This window comes from Phragmites australis, chromosome 13 (genome assembly GCF_958298935.1).
Source record: "Phragmites australis chromosome 13, lpPhrAust1.1, whole genome shotgun sequence".
Lineage (NCBI taxonomy): Eukaryota > Viridiplantae > Streptophyta > Magnoliopsida > Poales > Poaceae > Phragmites > Phragmites australis.
Genome location: NC_084933.1, coordinates 10,020,179 through 10,042,230, shown reverse-complemented (window position 1 = coordinate 10,042,230; position 22,052 = coordinate 10,020,179). Strand labels below are relative to the sequence as shown.

Below are 22,052 nucleotides of genomic sequence, written 5' to 3'. Positions count from 1 at the left end.
GCCGAGGTCATCGCAGAATTGTTCAAAGGCCCAAAGTCGAATTGTGTGCCGTTGTCAACCGTGAGCTATCGTGCGACGCCGAAGTGCCATATTATGTTTTTTCAGAAGAATTTCTAGACATTCTTCGATGTGATCATCGTGCGGGGCTCAGCCTCAGTCCATTTGGAGAAGTATTCCAATGCTACCACTGCGTACTTAAGGTTTCCTTTGACACAAGAGAATGGACCGATTAGGTCCATGCCCCCAACAAGCCAAGGGCTAGACGGGAACGATTGGCTGTAGGGGAGGTGGGGGCCGGTGGCTTCGTCGTCCCATCCATTGGCATTCTTGGCAGGTGCAAACGAGGTCTTCCGCATCAGACATGATTGTAGGCCAGTAGAGCCCCTGGAGGAGGGTGCGAGTCACCAAATGGTTGCCACAAAGGCCCTCATGTATCTTCTGGATGAGGTTGGCCCCTTCTGGTCTAGCGATGCAGCGAAGGAGGGGTGCGCAGACATCTGTATTGTAAAGGGCACCTTGTATGAGACGGTAGCCCCTGGCACGATGCTGAATGCGGCGGAGTGCAACCGGGTCGTTCGGCTTTTCTGTTCCACTGAGGAAGGATAAGAGGGGAGTTCTCCAGTTGGTGGTTTCGATGGGGAGGATGGTGGCGACTGTCTCATCAAGACTTTTAGTAGCTGGTTGGTGTAGTGTCTCGAGGATGGTGCCCAACGATGGGTCTTTGCCCATGGCGGCAGCTTTTTCCAGGGCGTCTGCCTGGCCGTTGCCCATTCATGGTATGTTGCGTATTGATATGCCGCAGAAGTGTGCTTCAGCTTTACGAATGACTTTGAGGTATCTTGCCATGTTCGGATGTCGAACTTGAAGCTTTTGTCGATGTGGCCGGCGATGATATGAGAGTCTGTCTGGATGAAGACTCTGGCTGCCCCTAATGCTCGGGCCTTCCAAAGGCCTAAGAGGAAGACTTCGTACTTGGCTATATTATTAGTTGTCTTGAACTTCAAGTGAGCAGCACTAGACCTACTGGCCTGTTGGGGAGATGAGGATCGCGCCAGCTCCGACGCCTATGGAGCCATATGCTCTGTCGGTGTAGATTGTCCAGGTGTCTTGGGGAGGTTTAGTGGTGGGTTCGGCGGGTGCCGGAGTCCATTCGGCGATGAAGTCTACCAAGATTTGGGATTTGATAGCGGTGCGGGCCACAAACCTTACTATGAAGGGGGCTAAGTCTTTCGCCCATTTGCCGATACGTCTCATTGCCTCCCAATTGTGAAACATTTCGCCAAGTGGGTACGAGGTTGAGACAATGATGTCGTAGGCAAGGAAGTTGTTCCGTAATTTGCGTGAGTCTATCAGCAGGGCGTATGCTATTTTTTCGAGCTTGGTGTAGCGCATCTTCACTCTAGCTAAGGCCATTGAGACATAGTATATGGCCTTATGAGCAGAGTGATTGTCACTCTTTTCCTCCCGTACCAGGGCGGCGCTGATGGCAGAGGCAGAAACGGACAGGTATAGGAGCACCCCTTTGCCAAGGAGGGGCATTGCGAGTGCCTCGAGGCGGGAAAGGTGGGTCTTGAGGGCCTTGAATGCCGCCTGGCACTCTGGAGTCCAGCTGAACAGTTCGGAGCCCCTCAACGTTTTGAAGAAGGGGAGGCTATGCTCGGCGGATTTGGCGAGGAAGTAGCGGAGGGCTGCGAGGCGACCAGCCAAGGGTTGTACTTTTTTGAATTGGTGAGAGGTGACATCTCTGTGATGGCCCAGATCTTGCCGGGGTTGGCCTCAATGCCTTTCCGGGAGACGAGATATCCCAACATTTTTCCTGTCTTGGCGCCGAATACGCATTTATCTGAGTTCAGTCGTATGCATGCAGACCAAAGGCTACCAAATGTTTCTTGCAGGTCGGCGATGTGGTTGGTTTCAAGTCGGCTTTTACCACAATATCATCCATGTAGGCTTCGACATTACGGCCCGGTTGCTGTTGCAGTACCTTATGTACTAGGTGTGAGAAGGTGGCCGCAGCATTTCGAAGATCGAAGGGCATCCGGACGTATCAGTATACCCCGAAGAGGGTAATGAAGCTGGTCTTTCCCTCATCCTTTATCGCCATCTACACCTGGTGGTACCCAGAGTAGGCATCTAGGAAGCTTAGTAGTTCACAGCCAACGGTGGAATCTACTAGCTGGTCGATGCGAGGAAGGGGGTATGGGTCCCAAGGGCACACTTTATTTAGCTATGTGAAATCGATACACATACGCCACTTCCCACTGTGTTTCTTGACCAGGACTGTGTTCGAGAGCTAGTCAAAGTGGATTACCTCTCGGATAATGTCGGCCTTTAGGAGCTTCTAGACCTCCTCTTTTGCAGCCTCTACCCGCTATGGGGAGAGTTTGCGAAGCCCCAGGCGTACGGGACGGGCCTTCAGGTCAACCTAGAGAGAGTGTTCGATAATGCAGCGGTCGACTCCTGAGAGGTCCTGTGGTGACCATGCAAATATGTCGAGGTTACCCTGTAGGACGGCCAGGAGCTGGGCTTCCTGCTCGAAGGTGAGGTCTGCCCCTATTTGGAAGGCCCAGTCGAGTTGGTCTGGGTGTACGGGGACACACTTTATGTCTCCCTCTAGTAGTGGCCTCGGAGGGCCGTGGTCCCTGGGATATGCTGACGGAGGGTCCTTGGAGCCCTCCTAGGTTATTGCATGGATGTGGCGACCGGGGAGTAGAGTAGGTTGCACGTACTCAATGCACCTAGTCAGGTCTTGGTTGTCGTGGCTATCGGTCCCTAGGGTTCAGGCATTTTCAAGCAGAGGTAATTGTGATGGGGCGTGGCTCTAAACTTGTTCAGGGTTCCTCGTCCTAGGATGGCGTTGTAGGCGTAAGGTACGTCCACAACGTCGAAAGTGAGTACTTCTGTCTGTGCTGCGGGGCCTTCGCCGAAGATGATTGGGAGTTCTATCTGGCCCAGGGCTTTGAGGGGGGCCCATTGAACACCTAGAGGGGTCTGTGGCCTGACGAGAGCCGGCTCCGCGGGATTCGGAGCTGGTCAAAGGCATGTATGAATAGGAGGTCCATCGAGCTGCCTCCGTTGACCAGTATTGTCCGGACCTCAACTTCGGCGATGTTGGCTGAGATGACCAGGGAATCGGAATGGGGAAATTTCACCCCTCGGAGTTGTCGATGGTGAATGTCACGGGGGCATCGGTCCATTCGGGGGCCTATCGATGGATGTTTGTTGCTCCGATGTGGTACACCCTGTGTGCATAGTCTCACCGTTGCAGTTTCGAAGTGTAGCTAGAGCTCCCTCCACCGGTTATAGCAAGGACGATCTGTTTGCCCTCTGCCCCCTCATTGTTGTATCACCTTGCGGATAATAGGGGCGGAGAAAGTAGGGCCAGCAGCAGAGGGTTCTGCAAGGCCACATGATCAACCCGCCGACTGGCCGATAGCCTGCGATCTTCGGACCACTCCTGGGTGGCCCCCCTGAGTTGAGGTGAAGGCTGCCTGCCTACCAAGGTATTCTTCTCAAAAAGTAGTGAGGGTCCAGCAGTTGTCGGTGTTGTGTTCCCATCCCGCACCGTGTAGAGTGCACCAGGATTCCTCCTCAGAGCGCCGATTCGGAGCACGGCCTCGCTCCAAGATGCCCCTGGGGCGTCCTTGACCGTGTCCCCTAGGGTGGTTTTGGTTTGGAGCCCCGCGGCTGGGACTGATATTGTTGATGTTTCGGCGTTGCCGCTGCCACCCCCTTTGAGGCCCAAAGGTATGAGCCTCCTCGGAGCCCCTCTTCGCTAGGGATAGGGGGCGTGTGATGCTCCTACCTTCGAGGGTGACTTCTCGGGGTTGACCCAGGAAGTCTTGGTAGCTCGTGACCGCCTACGGCGAAGTTTCCTCAAACTTGCTCATGAGGGCTTCCACTGTGCGTATGGCACATCGGTTCAGCCGATCGTATAGGGGGCCTTCGGCCAGGCCTTGGGTCACGTCATCGATAACCAAAGAGTCCGATATGCCCCTAATCTGGGCCTTGGTCTGGGCGAACCTTCGGAAGTAATCCCGGAGTGTTTCGTCTGGCTCCTGTCTGATAGTGAATAGGCTTCTCAAGGTTACTAGCTCAATGAAGGTGCCCTAGAAGTTGCTACAGAATATGTCTCAGAGTTGGGACCAGGTGTGAATAGCGCCAGGGTCCAGTGCCCCGAACCAGCATATGGCCACCCCTTCCAAGGTGAGAGGAAAGCATCTAGCCATGGTGGCCGGTCTGCCCCTGTTAGCTTCTATGGCGAGGGCGTAGAAACGGACGAACTCATCAGGGTCTGAATCGCCCCTGAACTTAGGTAGCTTCATGGTCCGAAAACCCTCCAGGAAGGGCATCCTCTGCAGGTCAGGCTGCAGGGCACAGTCGTAGTCTTGCAGGGGATCCTCGCGACGTCGGTTCCACGGCTCCAGAATCCGAACGTGCAGGGCTTGGAGGTCAAAGTATTTATGGGCCCGTAGAGCTTAGATCGGAACCATGCCAGTCATAACGGGGGCGACGACGGTCGTGCGGGTAGCCTGCTACTCGACCCACAGGGCCGTTTGTAGTTCCTCCATACGGGCCAGGAGTGCCGTTAGGTGTGATTGACGCTGGGAGGAATGGTGTTTCGGCGGTTGCATTGGCTGCGACCCCTAGGGGTGCAGCGGGGACCCTGCCCTGCTGCTGCTATTGCTGCAGGGTCTCTAAGGTAGGGAGCCCCTCCGTGCTGACTGCAGCTGTGGTCATGGCTGGGTCGGTGGTGGTTGTAAGGCCCTTGCTCCCCCCAGTTGGGGGGTCATCATCAGCGCGGCCTATGCCTGGTCACCAGGACTATTGTACAGGTGTGACCGGGGGTCGGTTGCCATCACCGTGGCCTTGGTGGTCTTCTTCTTGGGTGGCATCCTACCTCTCTTAGCAATTGTTTATGATAATAGATTTTAAACCTATTCTACTAGTGAAGCTACTTACTAATATTGGGAAATTTTAATAAAACTTCCAAATTCTAAAAACCAGGGTGTTACATTCTTCACTTCTTGCTTAAGCACATTGTTCTCTTATGCAATGAGGTTGTTAGATGGTTCTACAATAACATTCTCAACACAAATCTCATTGCAAAAGGGTGAGCTAGATAAAGTAATTAAATCATCACAAGAAGTAGAAACATCTACCTTAGGATTGAAATTAAATAGAGAGATAGATTGTTTCAAAGGGATCTTAGTTTGAGATTCAATGCATTCAAATTAGCCTTAAGCTCATCATGCTCCTTGCTTAGTAAATTAAATTTGTTCAATAATTGTTTATAATTAGAAACAAAGGTAGCATGAATGTCATTAAGTGTATTAAATTTCTTAAACTCTTTTGATTGTTTCTTAAGGGCCCTTCGTTGCTTATTGATTAAATGAAGGAGTTCATCATAGGAGGGAGAATCCTCATTGGATTCATCATCACTTACATCACTATCCATACCTTTGGTCATGAGGCACTTGCGTGATGACTTACACGATGACGACCTTGAGAAAGAGCTTCTCTTGGAGGAATGAATGGTGATCCTCTCATCACTTGAGCTTGAATCTTTATCATCACTCATCCATCTTCCTATTCTAGCAAGTGCTTTAGCTCTCCCCTTTGTCTCCCTCTTCTTGATCTTAGTCTTCTTCTCCTTGTTTATATGATCAATTGTGTTGACCAAGTCTTCAATGGAGGTATGATGATCAACCTTGACATTGATCCTCTTCATATTCTTCTCTAACTTTGAGAAGAGCTCGGCCATCTTAGGATCAATTTCTTCATCACTTGATGTGCTTTGATTATCCTCTTCATAGCCATCTTCATCTCCACCATCTTCACTTGAGCTTGACTCTTGCTCTTGTCTCCTCATCCTTGCCTTCATGTGTTGGCATTGAGCTTGCTTGCTTGTGGGAGCAAGGTGCTTGGTGTCTGATGAGGAAGAAGCTTCCACCTACATGTTCATTGTCATCTCATGGGCAGTGATCTTACCGAGCACTCGACTTGGAGTCATCTTCTTGATGTCATTAGTATCGTAGATGATGGAGACTATCAACTTGTACTTCCAAAGAAGAGCTTGAAGTATTCTTCTCACCACTTGATCATCTTCAATTGGAAACCTAACCCATTTATCTCATTGACAAGAATATTCAAATGTGAGTACAAATCATTAACATTTTCATGGGGTAATTGCTTGATGCCAATGAGCTTAGTAACAAGCATATGATATTTCTCATTGTGCACATCTTTTGTTCCTTCGTGTATTTCAATGAGACTAATCCAAATATCATATGCATTGGTGAGAGAATAAACACGATTAAATGCGTCAACACATATAGATGATAGAAAGATACTATTGGCCAATGCATCTAATTGTCTCTCCTTGTTGGTGATGCGAGGTCGCATCCCATCATCGATGACTCTCCAAACATCCAACCCTTGGGCTTGAAAATTACAAGTCATTAGAATTTTTCACCGAGGGAAACTTGTGCCATCAAAAAGTGAAGCACTATGAGAATCCATTCCAACCCCGAACGTCACAACTCACTAGGCAGTGAAGCCTAACCAATCACAATGAGATTAAGTCTCAAATGCCACTTGAATTGGTAAAACATTGTGAACGGTGTGAAGCTCTAACATAAATTGTAGAGCTAGATGTGAGCCCTAGCTCTGATATCAATTGAAGGAATCGGTGACGTCCTAAGAGGGAGGGTGAATCAGGACACTTAGAACTATTTTGGCTCCAAAAACAACACAAGATAAACCTATATCAATTTCTATCTAAATATGCTCTAGGTTTATCTAGTGTGTCTATTCTTCCGATAAAAGCACTTGAAATCTATCTAAGAAGGTAAAGTGCAAGAATGTAAATGCAGAAACGTAAATAAGGTAGAGAGAACAAACTCGGCACAAGGATTTATTCCTGTGGTATCGATGGCATGAATGCCACCCCTAGTCCACGTTGGAGCTCTAGAAAAGATATGCTCCTGGTCGGCACCCAGTCATGGCTATTGAGCCACTAAGTTACAAAGACAAGACCTTCACCCGGATAAGCCATCAAGCCACCAAGGCAAGGTCTCACCACTAGCTCTCTTCCGGTTCCTTGCCGTCGTAATCACTTTAGAGCTTGAGCCACCAAGGCAAGGGTCTTCTCATCCCCGTACAAGATTCTCATCACTGCTCCACACCAAGACGGAGGGTCAACAAACTTGCTGGTGAGTCATCAAGATTTTAAGGTGCTATCATACCACTTGGTACAAGGTTGGATCACTCCTTGATCCACTCTCTGGGCAGCAATCACCTAGCAACACTTCCTTTAGACCTATAAGCACTAAACACTCTCTAATCTTGTGCTTAATCGCCTTGGATAATCACATTAAGCACTTAGGTGGCTTGGATGTCTTCTCAGGTGTACATGAACTTCTTTGGACTCCAGCAGCATGCCACTCCTTCAAACGACTGAGTGGAGGGGTCTTTATAGCCTCAAACCCGCGCACTAGCCATTAACCCAACGGCTCAGAAAAGTTGTTAACACCGGATGATCCAGTGGGAACACTAGTACTAACACCAGATCATCCAGTGAGTACACTCTCACAAACTCGCCATTAGAACCCCACTCAAGCCTCTGTGAACACTGGACACATCAGTGTATACTTCATCTCGATCACCGGACTATCCAGTGAGTTATTCTAAGCCATCTGAGCATTTCCTTCTTCTCTATGTAAATTGCTCCGGTGTTAGCATGCAGTGCACATCACTTCATCACCAGACTATCCGGTGAGTTGACTTCAGCCAACCAAGCCGATGCAACCCTCTCTGTAAATAATACTCCGGTGTGCACAACCTTCATCATTGGACCATCCGATGCGTTGATCTTTGTTCTGCCTCTTTGTACTGTTCATTGTTCGGTGTGCAACATATTGATCACCAAACCATCTAGTGCTTTGATCTTCAACTTCAATGGCTGCAACCTTCTCTGGACAAAATGCTTCGATATGTATCTTTTCTGATCACCGGACCTTTCGGTGAGGTCTTCAGGCCTCTCTCCCCTTTGTCAAATATGCTCTAGTGAGTTCAACACCCAAAGAACTAGACCATCAGATGAGGCAAATCTTCCTAGGAATTCTCCAATTCAATCAAACTTTGTCTCAGTTATGCTAGCTTTTTCATGTATTGCATCCATGATCCCTACTAACATATATTCTTGACGAACATGTGTAGCGAAAATGGCCCTATTAGGCTATGATTGTGATTTTGGTTATTAATGACAACATAGTCAATGGGACTAATATGTTTGTCTAGAATATATGTTAGTAGATCTCATGGATGCAATACATGAAGAAGCCACCGCAGCTGGGACAAAGTTGGACTGAATTGGAGAAGTCTCAGGAAGATTTGTCTCAACGGATGGTCTGGTGCTCTAGGTGTTGAACTCACCAGAGTATATTTGTCAAATGGGAGAGAAGCCTGAAGACCTCACTGAAAAGTCTGGTGTTTGAGCAGAGTGCTCACCGGAGTAATTCTTCCAAAGAAGGTGCTGCGCTGAATAATATGCCTCACCGTATAGTCCGATGATCAGTGGGAGTTGCACTGAAGCATTTCTAGAGAAAAGAAGAGAAGGCTTAACCTACCGGATGGTCCGGTGTTGAGAAGGATAAATGCACCAGAGCATTATTACCAGAGAAGGATGCAGCCGCTGAAGATCGGAGGTTCAACCCATCGGATGAACCGGTGTGAATAGAATGAACACCAGATAATACACCGGATAATGAACAGTGCAAAGAAACAGAACAAAGTTCAAGACAACAAATGGTCTGGTGATGAAGGCTATGTAACATCGGAGCATTATTTTCAGAGAGGGCTGCATTGGCTCGGTTGGCTGAAGGCAACTCACCGGATAGCCCGCTGATGAAGTGATAAGCACCGGATGCATACACCGAAGCAATTTACACAGAGAAGGAAGAAATGCTTGGATGGCCCAGAATAACTCACCGGATAGTCCGGTGATGGAGATGAAGTATACACCAGTGTGTCTGATGTTCACAGAGGCTTGAGTGGGGTTCCAACTTTCCGAGAGTGTACTCATCGGATGATCCGGTGTTAGTACTACTGTTCTCACTAGATCATCCGGTGTTAATAGCTTTTCAGAGCCATTGGGTTAACAACTAGTGTGCAGGTTTGAGGCTATAAATACCCCTTCACTCGGCCATTTGAATGTGCTGGAGTCTAGAGAAGTTCATGTACGCCTGAGAAAACATCCAAGCACCAAAGTACTCAAAGTGATCATTCAAGGCGATTAAGCACACAATTAGAGAGTGATTAGTGCTTATAGGCCTAGAGAGAGTGTTGCAAGGTGATTGCTGCCTAGAGAGTGGATCAAGGAGTGATCCAACCTTGTACCAAGTGGTACGTCGACACCTTGGAGTCTTGGTGACTCACTGGCAAGCTTATTGACCCTCCAACTAGGTGTGGAGCGACAGTAATGTGATTGTGCGGGGACACGAACACCTTTACCTTGGTGACTCAAGCTCTAAAGTGATCACGATGGCAAGGAACCGGAAGAGAGGCTAGTGGTGAGATCTTGCCTTGGTGACTTGGTGGCTTATCTAGGTGGAGATCTTATCTTTGTGACTTGATGGCTTAAAAGTTGTGACCGGGTGCCGACCGGGAGCATATTCTTTGTGGAGCTCCAACGTGGATTAGAGGTGGCATCATGCCATAGATACCACGAGAAAAAAATCCTTGGGCCGAGTTTTCTCTCTCTACCTTATTTATATTTCCGTATTTACATTCTTGCAATTTACCTTCTTAGATAGGTTGCAAGTGCTTCAATCGATAGAGTAGACACACTAGATAAACCTAGAGCATGTTTAGATAGAATTTGATATAGGTTTATCTTGTGTTATTTTTGGAGCCAAAATAGTTCTAAATGTCCTAGTTCACCCCCCCTCTTAGGACACCACCGATCCCTTCAACATGTCTGTCCCATTGAATATATTGTCATTACTCACCAAAATCACAATCATGGCCTAATAAGGCCATTTTTGCTACAGTGAACCACGCCAGCAGCCTTCAATCTCTGCTATGTCGACTTTGTTGAAGCAGCATCTGCTGAAATCTTGGCAGTAGCCTTCGCTAAAACCCCCTTTGCCGAGCGGGACAAAGAGGTACCTTCGATTTCAGCTACGGAGGAAGAAGTACCATCGCCAAGCACCAAAGTCCTCAGCCTTTGCCGACGACCCCTTCGTCGAGCAAGACAAAGCGTAGTTATAAGAGTGTATCTAGCTCTATCAATCATGTAAAGAAAACCAACGCGATGTACGTGCTCTTTTCTCCATGCCCTTTTTCCACTGGGTTTTCGGGATGGAGTTTTTAGCGAGGTGTACACGTCAACCATAATTCTGGGTCTTTTCCTAGTTGTAGTTGTTCGCCACGCTGTCCCATCAGAACTTACAGTTGAGGGGCTACTTTTAGGAGAATAGCCTCAGCCCATGTAACAAAGCAACCCATATAAAGACCCAAGAGCTTCCTTGTAATATTTGTACCCCACCAAAGGTTAAAGAGGAAGATTTACCTCTCCTCCCCCACCTATATAAAGGACCCATGAGGTCAAAGGGCAGAGGATGTTGATGCCTCTCATCTCCACTCTTCTCTCTTTGCCTGGAATAAACCCATTTGGCTACTATTCATGGAAATTGTTCCAACAACAATGAAGAAGAAGAAGTCCACCCGGCCGAAGTCAACGTCAAACATCCACACCGTTGAAGCAGCTATAGGGATAACCCCATCCTGCCACTGCCTGATTGTTGTGAACTGCGCCATTGCAAATCTATGATGAAAATAAGGCTTTGCTATCAGTTACACAGATCGAAGCAATTAAAACCGAACAAACCCTAACTAAATCATGATGGGAACCATATGATACTCACTTCAGTGCAGTGAAAGGTATTCGGCCCCGAGATCTTGCTTCTCCTATGCTACGCGAGTGAGGATGATGCTTCTCAGTGCAGTGGAAGATATGAACACTAGGATAACAAGTGAGGAAGAAGAATACTCCTTGTCGGTTTATATTGAGGGGAGACGAGTGATGTGTGTGTGTGGGAAGCCAAAAGAGGCTGGAGAGACGAGCAATCAAATTTGAAAACATTCACAGGTTTTTAAATATAGATGGGTTTTCATAAAATCTATTTATGTCTATCGTATATGATAGTAACAGATGGATTTATAAAAATAATTTGGGAGTTCAGGCATACATAGATGATGGTCCTGCTATAGACACGTCTGTCTTAACAACCGTCTGAGGGTATTTTGTCAGTGATGAATAAAAAAACGTTTGTAACACACCGTCTAATTTCACTTATTCTGTCTTAATGGTGACAGGTGGACTAATAATGCGGTATGCCTTTTAAAGGTCAAAACCACTGAAAAGGTCGTCACCGATGAGATTGAATGCCTCGCCTACATTAAACTCGTGTGGAAATGAATGGCTAATTTTGTGTGGTCAGAACGCTAAAGATCTTGTAGCTAGTCTCACCAAATCGAGAGATCGATGGTGGCCGTCTTGTATCTCATAATTAAATGAGTTGTAGAGTGGTGAATGCTTAATCCCATGGTCTAGCTTTTGCTTTGTCCAACTGGTGGGCAAGGAAATCTTTGCATGGGAAGAAAGAATTTTGGACTCCTGGTAAGCAAGCAAGCTATTGCCTCCCTTTGACTTGAAGCTAGCATGGCTAGTCAAGGCAATAAGCATGCTTCAGTTCTCTTGCATTTCATTTAGAAAGCATGCTGTCAAACTCTTAAAAGCTTGACCATCAACATACACAAAATTATTAGGACTTGTCATATGGAAATAATATATAAGTTTCACCATCAAAGGTACTTCCATATAGTTATGTGCATACTTCGGAATGTTTATAAGCATATAATTGTTAGGACATGTTTTGTTTAACATGTGTCCTAAAGCAATCGTAAGTCACTTCTTAAGTGGCTTCTATGCTATAGACTCTGAAGCAGCTGCATTGCAAGCCGCGACCACCATGAATAATCCACCCATTGTGGCATTATCCATTGAGAAGCGAGTCGAAGACCTTCCAGACAGGCTCTGAATCTGCCTCAGCCGAGCCTGCACAATGAAACAGGACTCACCATGCTGGAAAATACAACTATACCTGTATGATCTTCGTCGAGCATCCAGATCCCGGCTTTCCCTTGTCTGCTCAACACAAGCACTGGCCACATTGGTTTTAGTCCAGCCTTCTCTTGGTGGAGATCATCTATTATTCACTGCTATTAGCACCGAATTCTTCTTTTCTGTTGGATTTCATACAGCGTTGTTCGGCAATTGAGTAGAAAACGAACCAACACAATAACTGACCAGTTGCCCGAGCGATGAGCAATCTGCCACCAAAACATGTTGCAGAAACCTTTTACTGATACTCAGTAACAAAATTTCCGACTACATGACTACAGTTACTATATAACGAACCCTATGAGCTTGTAAACATAATAAAATATCAAGAGACTTCATTTAGTCTGTCTCAAAAATAGAAGATATAGTACACTACTAAACATATTAAAAAAATGTATGTCACTAAAGTATATCAACAAATCAAACGATATTATTTTCACATATCTTCTATATATACATATTTGAGGTAAAAATTTCAAAAGATTGTCTGCTGAAGTTTGATGACGTCGCTGACCACGCTGACCACTGACAGGTAATAGATCAGAAAAGATCATCCGGTGAGTGCAGAAGTTTCTGTTGGATTATCTCCTGTCACCAGCCGAAGATCACGCCTGACCGAGCTGGAGATCACCTTCCTGATTTCACGTTCTGTTAATTACTATTCCTTGTAAGGCAACATATATAACGTGATTCCTTCCTAATCGAGCGGTAATACTCCTAATGGTGCCCGATCCTAACTATCATGTATAGCTAGCACATGTAATCTCATTGATGGTTACCATGTATAGCACGATTACCATGCATAGTACGGTTACCATGTATAGCTCAAGCTGTACCTATATATATGCACCAGTGTGCAAAGGAATAGATCAAACCGAGATTATTCCACAATTGTCGTCTTTCAGTTTCGCACAACTACACGCAACACAACTCAGCCGATCGAGACAACCCATATGCCTTGCGCCTGATGATGACACTTGCAGCCAGGGCGTCACTGCTTGACATCTCCTCCCAATTGCTTCCATCGAGATCGCTCATTGCCGAGATGCCATCGGATTCGTGAGGGATCTCATCTTCCGGTGGCCACACAAACGTGGGCTTCACAAGCGGCACGTCTGGTGCTGGCACTGACTTGGCGACAACCTGCACCACATCGGTCATGCTAGGACGGTCCAACGGGTTCGGGTTGGTGCATGCCAGCCCAAGGAGCAGCAACCGAATGGCACCATCTTCATCGAACTCTTCCGTGGAAATAACATTGCCGTCAACAGCTTCAAGCAGCCTTCCCTTCCGGTGAAGATTCCAGACCCAATCAGTGAGCAGCTGAAATGTGTCTTGGAATTCGCTGATCACTCGTCTCCCGGTGACGATCTCCAGGATCAACACCCCGAATGCATAAATGTCCGTCTTGCGTGTGGCCTTGTGGCTTACCGAGTACTCCGGCGCGATGAAGCCCCAGGTGCCGGCGACACCTAGGTCCGTGTAGGAGTTCTTGTCCAAGCCCACGATGCGTGCGAGGCCAAAATCACCGAGGCGACCGTGGAAGGCGGAGTCAAGCATGATGTTGCTTGCTTTGATGTCGCGGTGGAGCACCATATGCTCATGCTCATGGTGGACGTAGTGGAGCCCTGCGGCTACATCCACGACGACGTCATAGCGGGTGGTCCATCCAAGGATACTTCTTTGTTGTTCCTTGGGGAACAAATGGTGGTCAAGGCTGCCATTGGGCATGTACTCATAAATAAGCAGGAGTTCCCCCTTCTCATAGCACCAACCTGTGAAGAACAGCAACAATCAAACTCTTAATTACTGACATGACGCCATAATATCTAGATGCAGTTACTTCATGTAAAAAATTGCTTGAATTAATGTTTTACAAAGGAAAATGTCCGTTCCACACGCAGTCTGATCTTTGGACCAAAGTTTGACCAGCACCTTGAATGACTATGCAATTTAGCACAATAACTGTGAGATCATGTAGGCAGAAAATTGGCTTTATCCTAAAATTAGCAAAAGTGCAAAGTGATCATGGTAGCATAATGGTATTTGTGGTTTGATATATTACACCTTGTGAGTGGTGTTATGTAGTTTGATATGAGTCAAGTTTGAATAATTTGCGCTCGGAATTGATTGTTGGTTTTGTTGATTTACAGGTGTGTGTTGAGAACGGACGTGACCGGTGGCAGGGACTAGGTTCAGAGAAGAACTAAGGTCAAAACAGTCACACAGGATGTTTGGGCTAGAAAATGTTCTACGCGAAGATAATCACACCATAAGACGTACACGAGAAATATATGGACTACAATATGGTAAAATTAAATTGCACCCTGAGAAATCTACGATCTATAATGCGGAAGATCATGCAACGTATGACACAGAAATATTATTCTAATTGACACATGAGTATCTGTGCATTGAAATATAAAAAAGACATGTTAGTGTGCTGGCACTGTTCACGTCACCGTAGCTGCCTATGGCTGGAGTTCGGCCTGAGTCATACTTGCCCAGCAAGAGATGGAGCTTGGACTGGCCGACTAGGAGACGGCCCGTGAGCTGCTGACGCAAGAGTTTTTTTATTTTTTATAACTAATAATTAAATAAATAGACTTTTTATGGTAAGATTTGTAAAAATATACTTCTACCGATTCTGAAAGAGCTGCAACCCTTCAGAGAGTGATAAAGATGTCACGGTAGTAGCGCCACCACTTACCGCCTCTCAGAGGACGGATAGGGCCCACCCCTGCGCTCGCGGCTGTACTGCCCCTTACTACTCTACGAGAGGACGGTCAGGGGGTGGTTAGCCCCATCGCTTAGAAATATGTTTTTTTTTAATTTAACTTCTGTGTACGTCAATTTGAAACATAGTGTACATTCATTCGGTGAAAAATGATAGTTGTGTAAAAAATGGTCAAAACGGTATCACAGATTAGTTACTTTTTAGAAATTTTAGATCGATGTAATATTTACTTATTTATTTGATATAAAATTGTATGAGTAATTTTTTAGTGACGTAATGTTGGAAGGATACAAAATCTAACTTGTTGAACAATTGTAATTATGCTAGTTAGATTTTGTATCCTTCCAACATTACGTCACTAAAAAATTCCTTATACAATTTTACATCAAATAAATAAACAAATATTGATAAATTTAAATCGATCCAAAATTTCCAAAAAGTAACTACTTCATGATGCTGTTTTGACCAATTTTTGCACAACTATTATTTATCACTGAATGAATGTGCACTATTTTTCAAATTGACGTATACAAAAGTTAAATTAAAAAAACAAATTTCAAGAAGTAGGGCTAACTGCCCCCGGAGAAGGTGGCAAGGGGGCTAACCGCCCTCTCAAAAGGTGGTAAGGGGCGGTACGGCTGCAGGCGCAGGTGTAGGCCCTACCCGCCCTTTGAAAGGGCTGTAGCACGTTCAGAGGGTGTGTACACGCCTATTTGTACAAATCTTGCCATCAGAAGTCTGTTTATTTAAATACTAATTATAAAAAATATAAAAATAAAAAACTTTCTATCGTCCTTAATCCAACATGATCACATGCTACTTTCTATCGTCCTCGGCTATGTATGAACCGTTCACGATAGTCCTAGAAAAATATTTCTTACAAAGCTACTTATACAAGAGTGACCACTTGAAAACTCTGTCGGGAGTCTAACTTTAGTCACGAAGTGACCACACGACTGAACTTTAACCATTAAATGATATCACCTCTGTCCTAGCGTAATCTGCAGACACGAATTGACCGCACCACTCAATTCTAACCATGAAATGACAACACATTTATCCTTGCGCAGGCTATAGACAAGAAATGACAACATGAGACAGTTTTTACCAAAAATTAAATGACAACACATGTATCTTTACACATGGAATCTCTATCCAGCATCAATGTCACAACTTTTCCATTCTTCAAGAGGGAATCCAATGGTCCTGCCCCCCGCTAAGCCCTTCCACCCACTCCTTTCTTTAAGACGGAATCCAATGCTCCTGCCTTCCCCACCATAAATAACCCCACCTTCATACATGGATACACCACTCATTTCTCAGTTCTCTCAACTGCAATGTCTTCCTCAGCTCCACCAAGCCCACTCAAGAAACATTGGAGGATTTTCATTCCCTAGGGGGTCGAACCACCGATGTGCTTCTGTGGTGACCGTTGTACGTTTTGCGAGTCCCAGGACATCTCCTACACCTACAAGCTATGCTTTTTCATGTGTGCCAACTACCAATACGACAAGCCTCAACATGGACCGTATGAGTATCCACTGGTATAGCAACAAAGATCAGCCACATCTTTCCCGATTTCACACACTGTTTTACTAATCTCTCATCTTGTTCTATTTGTCCAGTCTCCTCCACCTATCTGTGACTTTATTGAATGGCTCGACATTGAGCAAAATGAAGACCAGAAGCGGTGGGTCGACATGACCATGTGGTGGAGGAGGGAAGCTTACGCACGTCGGGAGTACGTGCAACAGCAAGAGGAACCACGCCTGAAGCGGCAGGAAGAAGAGCGCATGAGGAAGGCAACGCATGACCATACCGCGGCTTAGGCCCACAAAGCTGAGAGGGCAAGGAAGCGGGAGAGGGCCCGTCGTGCTAAGGCGGCAGGTCTCGATGCCCTACGAAAGGGTAAATATCCTAGGTGCACTCAGTAGAGAGTATCTAATGTAACCCGACATGTTTCCACTCCCTAAGACATGTTATGATTATGAGTGATACACTATTAAGTAGGTCTTTATGCGAACCGTATATGCTACCTTTTTTTGTCGTCGTGTCTTCGTGGTTACAGTCTCATATAATGTTTTCCACCATATGTATAATCTTATATTTGTCGCCGTTTGTAACCTCATTGCCGCGTAATATGCTGCGAGTGCTTCACATATATAATTTAATCATAAATATTGATTTTGTATCCTCCTAACAATACGTAAACTTGTCCAAAATATCGCTTCTCCATTATTCCATACGGGTCACTTTTTAACCATTTTAATTCCAAATTTTGCAACATATCATTTTCAAATATTGAGCGATTGTATACATTTAAAAAAAAAAGACCTACTCACCCACAAGAGGGTGGTTGGAATCTACCCACCCTCTCAGTAGGCAATTGCCCCTACCCGCCCTCTGAGAGGGCTGCAGCCCTTTCAGGAGGCGGCATGCACCTAGTTTTGCAAATGTTGCTCTGAGGAATCTATTTATTTAAATTTTTAATCTAAAAATATAAAAATAAAAAAGAGCGGCCTAGCAATACGCATGCACGTGGAGCGCCGACCTACTGTGATGGTGCGCGAAGGCCTAGCACGACCGGGGGCGACGGCCCGAGCAGGGGGCATGACGCCCGGCTTGGATAGCAGTGGCCCAGGTTTGGCGAAGCCGGCCTGGTGCCATTGGCCGTGGCCCAGTGAGATGAAGCATCAACAGGAATCGATGTTGGACACTGTAGCAATCGCTATTGTTCGGATGACAAAACCAACACTACCGAAACAGAGAAAGAAAAAGAAAACCTATCTAAGGTTTAGAATTTTGTGGTGATTTTTTAAGGATGCTATGTAGATGCATCTTGTGAAATCATCCATGTAATGAAGATAAAATTTTGAAACTTGATGAGTTGGTAATTCTGTTCTTTCTTCACGTCTTTTGTTTTGTCGTTCGTTGTTGATTTTTAGTGGATCCTTCGGTCACTACAATTTATCTTGGTTTAATCCATCCAAAATCTATCAAGGTAAAGTTCTAAAATGTTTTTTTGGTTGAAGTTTTGTAATTCTTGCATAATTGCAAATTTAAGGCTTAATCTATTTTTGTCACCAACTGTCACAGTCTGCTTGCGAAAGTTATAACCCTTCATCTAGAGATTTGATTGACTTGTTAGAATAGTTTTGTAACATTCTAGTTTCTACTTTCTAAATATTAGGGCAATCAGATTAACGGATCTTTTTGTATATCATTTTTAGTAACTTGATAGCAGTCTGTCCTGAACTGATTATGAGATTAAATTGAATATTTGATTATGGTGAAGTAAAATTTAAAATTTGGCTTCCGTAATTATCCATGCCGCCTCTGATTACATATTTTGCGTGTAATTGATCTTACAATAACACTATGCCTTCATTTTGTAGGTTGGTATTGACAGCATGGGATGATGAGTGGGCAGAATTGCCATGTATTAGATGACCCACTTACCTGTTTTCATAGAAAAATGGCAATCAAAGAACTGATGTTATATTGTTTCATCTAAATTACAAAAACAACATTCGGTACTTCCCTTACATTGCCTCTAAACTAAATTGTGTTTGGTTAGGTGTCGTTATGTAGAAACAAAAAAAAAAACACTTTGGTACATTTAGTGAAATCTGGTTTTGATAAACCTTGCGATCCAATAAAAATCCTTTTTATTGAGAGTGGTACAAGTTACTTTTGGTATTTATCCTCCGACAAGTGTTTCTAGTATGTTTAGAAACATGTTTAATGGGGTAAACCAAAGACTAAATTACCAAAAGTTGGTTGCTGCAAGTGCTTTTTGTTGAGCTATTTAGTTAAACCATAATGATGTTGTATTTGACAAGGCACAAGTTCACTTTTCTATGCAAATTTATTCAAAAGTATACACTGAATTCATTTTTGGTCCTTGCTATAGAAGGATGAAGACCATCACAACATAAAAGTGGCATGCTGAATGCTGGAGACCACTGTGATGGAATTTTCTGGCAGACATGAATGTCGGTTTAGTAATAGGATCTATTTAAAGTATGTTAGCCATGTCAAAGGATTTGAGATTTTTTTTATTGCTATCAAGTGTGTCGGATTTTCCTTGCAACTTTGTAATAATAAACAGATGCGTGCATCATATGATGTAGAGACTAAAATAATCTAATTCTGCTATTAAAAATAGATTTTGTTAGATGTAGTTAAGGGCATAAAAACTAAAACTATGTTTGGTAGGAGATTAGAAAACTGATATGATGAAAATTGGTTTTGGGTAAAACTCATAATATGTTTTTTTTTTTTTGAAAAACTTGTCCTACCTGCTTTTAACAAAACAGTTTTGCATGTCTATATTTCCAACAACTCAGCTGCATTATATTTTTCCGCATTGCCCTGTTACAAATTAAATGGAATGCACGCAAATTATTTTGTGTTACATGGACCTAGATGATCTACAAAAGATCAATCTAATATACGGTATGCCTTCTTTGGTATTATTTCTTTTCAAAACTATGTTAGGCGTATTGACTTGTAATCGAACACTTTATTAGTTGAACTCGTTGATGTGACCTGAACAAAAAATATCAATCAGCTCAACTTGAGACAATAGCAAAGTAAATCCTAACAAAACAAGTTTTCTCAAAACATTTTGTAATCCACCTTTTCTTGTGTTTATTTCAATAAGGCAGTCAAGAGTCAACCAAAATTGGCAGTCAGTTGGAATTTCAGAACAAACGGTTCTGAATGTTGCTACACATTAACAAATTTATTGATTTTATTTATTCAAGAATTAGGTAGTTGTTTATTAAAATTTTAAATTTAAGTAAACTTTGTACACTAAGGAACAACAATTTAAGAATATTTTCCATGTACTTTTCAATTAAATTTACCTATATCAGACATTTCAAGCTAAAAAGTCATTATTGATTGGTTGCTAAGAAAGGAAAAAATGAGAAGGTCCTGACAAATGATGAATCAAAATGGAAATGGCAAAAGGAAAACACAAATGCTATTCACGCCAGTTTTAAACATACATATTTTTTTGTTCTAATAACAAATCATATTTCAGAATTGAATTTTTAAAGGTTCTGCAAAGTTCCATGGAGTACGTAATCATTTGGTACGCTAACTAAAACAAGAATGCATGATTACACCTCTAAGGTGGTTGGCACTACCTGATTTCTTAAATTTTTTGTTATCACCATTAAGTCTATTAAATTTTTATTGAAAATAAGGTAGTGAATTATTATAATTTGTAGCACATATTTTTCCATGATGTTCTACATTTTCAATTCTATCCACAGTAAGAAAAGTCAACATCGGTGGGTCTACTATAAGTCGTTCCCTATCGTGTGATGAACAAGGACAGTTTATGACTACTTGTTCTGTATTGAGTGAAGGAATAAGCTGTCAAACTTATTTTTAGTGGAATTGACTAGTAATTTTTTGTTGAAGGCTACCGGGAAGGTTTAATTTCTACCCATGAAAAGTACTGATCGGAGAAAATGATTCCGCCCCCCCCCCCCCCCTTCACATGTTTTGACTGGATGAGGTACAAGTACAATTATGTTTGACTGACTCTAGCTAGCTATAGCCAATGGTGGCTCTCCTTTTCTTTTCATGTCCTTTTCAAGAAGGACCTGATTGACAGAGCTTTGCTGTCTGATATGAGGAGTCATATCTTTCCATAATCCATACGAAATTTCAAATTTGAGATATTAGAGTTGAATGAATAACATACCAATTAGTGGCACGATGTTTCGATGGCGCAGCTGGTTGATGATGTGGACCTCAGCGAGGAAGTCGTCGTAGCACCGGTTTTCGTTCCGCGTGAAGTTCTTCACCGCAACCTCTACGCATGTTGCGCCATCCTTCCCCGACCATAGCGTGCCCTTGAAAACAGCGCCGAACCCGCCTTTGCCCAGCTTCCTAGACTCGTCAAAGTTGTTAGTGGCCTTCCTCATTGTGGCGTGCTTGAACTCCCTCGGCATACCGGGGAGGCGCCGGAGAGCCTCGGACAGCACCAGCTCCATCTTGAGCGCCTTGTACTTGGAGTTGAAGTAGAAGGCAGCTACAAAAATGTTCATGATGGCCGTAATGGCAATTGCCCCAAGAACTGCAGGCAGTATCACCTTCCAGTCGATGCCAAGGCCGTCGTCAGGAAGATTAACTGTTAGGTTCCAGCTCAAGATAGCATGGAGTTCGAAGCCCACCCCAGTTGATGCCGAGAAACCAATGAAGGCTTTCTGAGGGACGTGGTCGCTAAGGTTGAGGGGCGCCTCAAGGCGGGCTCTGTCTGGTTTCGGCCGGCCTTCGACATCCATGTATATCCATACATGGTGTCCGACGCCATTGTATTTGATCCACACCGTGTAGTTCTTCGCAGTTGCCTGATCCGTTGCGATGGTAATATTCAGAGGGGAGAGTGGGACAACGTAGTCGGAGATGATGCTACCAATGTTGAGGCCGATGTGGTTGTCGTCAGGATCGTACGGCTGCTTCACTGTGTCAAACTCGACGGCGATGAAGCTGCTGCTGCTGGAAGGAGAGGTAACCTTCGAGGTGTTGTTGGTGAGTCCGAGGAAGCCACCCTCGCTGCCCGGAGGTGGGCCGTTGAGGGTTGGCACGATGACGAACGCAAGGCCGTCGCCGTTCCGCCCTGAAGCTTCCTCGGCCGGTGAGTACTGGACGTTCATGGTGAAGAAGGTTTCGAAGGACGCGTCTTGCTTCACCCCCTGGGAGTCGTGGCGCCAGAGCGTGACTGGAGCTGGCAGGAGCGCGGCACCGGACTTGCCGTGATTCCTCGTGTCTGGAGTGAGATGGAGGGCACCATTACTGATTCCTGCGTCCTTGAAGAGCGCCAACCTATCAGATGAGCCGCGGCTGAAGGAAGGGAAGCTGTAGGTCATCTCGTCACAGCAGCTGCATGCAGATGCTGCTGACGACTTGACCAAGCACGAGAGCAGAGCTAGTAGGAGGAGGATGCATAAACATGGCATGTTTGGATAACTCATCTATAACGACCTTTGTGAGGGTGGATGGTGGTGCAGCAGCAGTACTTGTTCTAAGGGTCGTAAAACGGGTTATGCTATTTATCAGTTGCCTGAAAACGTCATTCTCTTTAGGTGACGCGTATAGACCGTCGGA

The 22,052-nt window shown here is 44.8% G+C and overlaps 2 protein-coding genes across 2 annotated transcripts; both read right to left on the bottom strand.

Moving 5' to 3' along the window:
• Nucleotides 1-258: 258 nt before the first annotated feature.
• On the bottom strand, nucleotides 259-771 carry LOC133889406 (uncharacterized). Its single transcript, XM_062329938.1, has one exon. The coding sequence runs from the start codon at nucleotides 769-771 to the stop codon at nucleotides 259-261; it is 513 nt and encodes a 170-aa protein (XP_062185922.1).
• An 11,787-nt stretch (nucleotides 772-12,558) lies between these two features.
• LOC133887835 (probable L-type lectin-domain containing receptor kinase S.5) lies at nucleotides 12,559-22,052 on the bottom strand. The gene is made up of 2 exons (XM_062327820.1): nucleotides 20,647-22,052; nucleotides 12,559-13,962 (listed from the first exon to the last, which is right to left on the bottom strand). The coding sequence occupies exons 1-2, from the start codon at nucleotides 21,917-21,919 to the stop codon at nucleotides 13,103-13,105; spliced, it is 2,133 nt and encodes a 710-aa protein (XP_062183804.1). The 5' UTR covers nucleotides 21,920-22,052; the 3' UTR covers nucleotides 12,559-13,102.

Coding starts and splice junctions, on each gene's coding strand:
- LOC133889406 (XM_062329938.1), bottom strand. CDS start 771: ATGGGCAACGGCCAGGCAGACGCCCTGGAAAAAGCTGCCGCCATGGGC.
- LOC133887835 (XM_062327820.1), bottom strand. CDS start 21,919: ATGAGTTATCCAAACATGCCATGTTTATGCATCCTCCTCCTACTAGCT. Junction 13,963..20,646: donor AAACATCGTGCCACTAATTG/GTATGTTATTCA, acceptor TGTTCTTCACAG/GTTGGTGCTATGAGAAGGGG.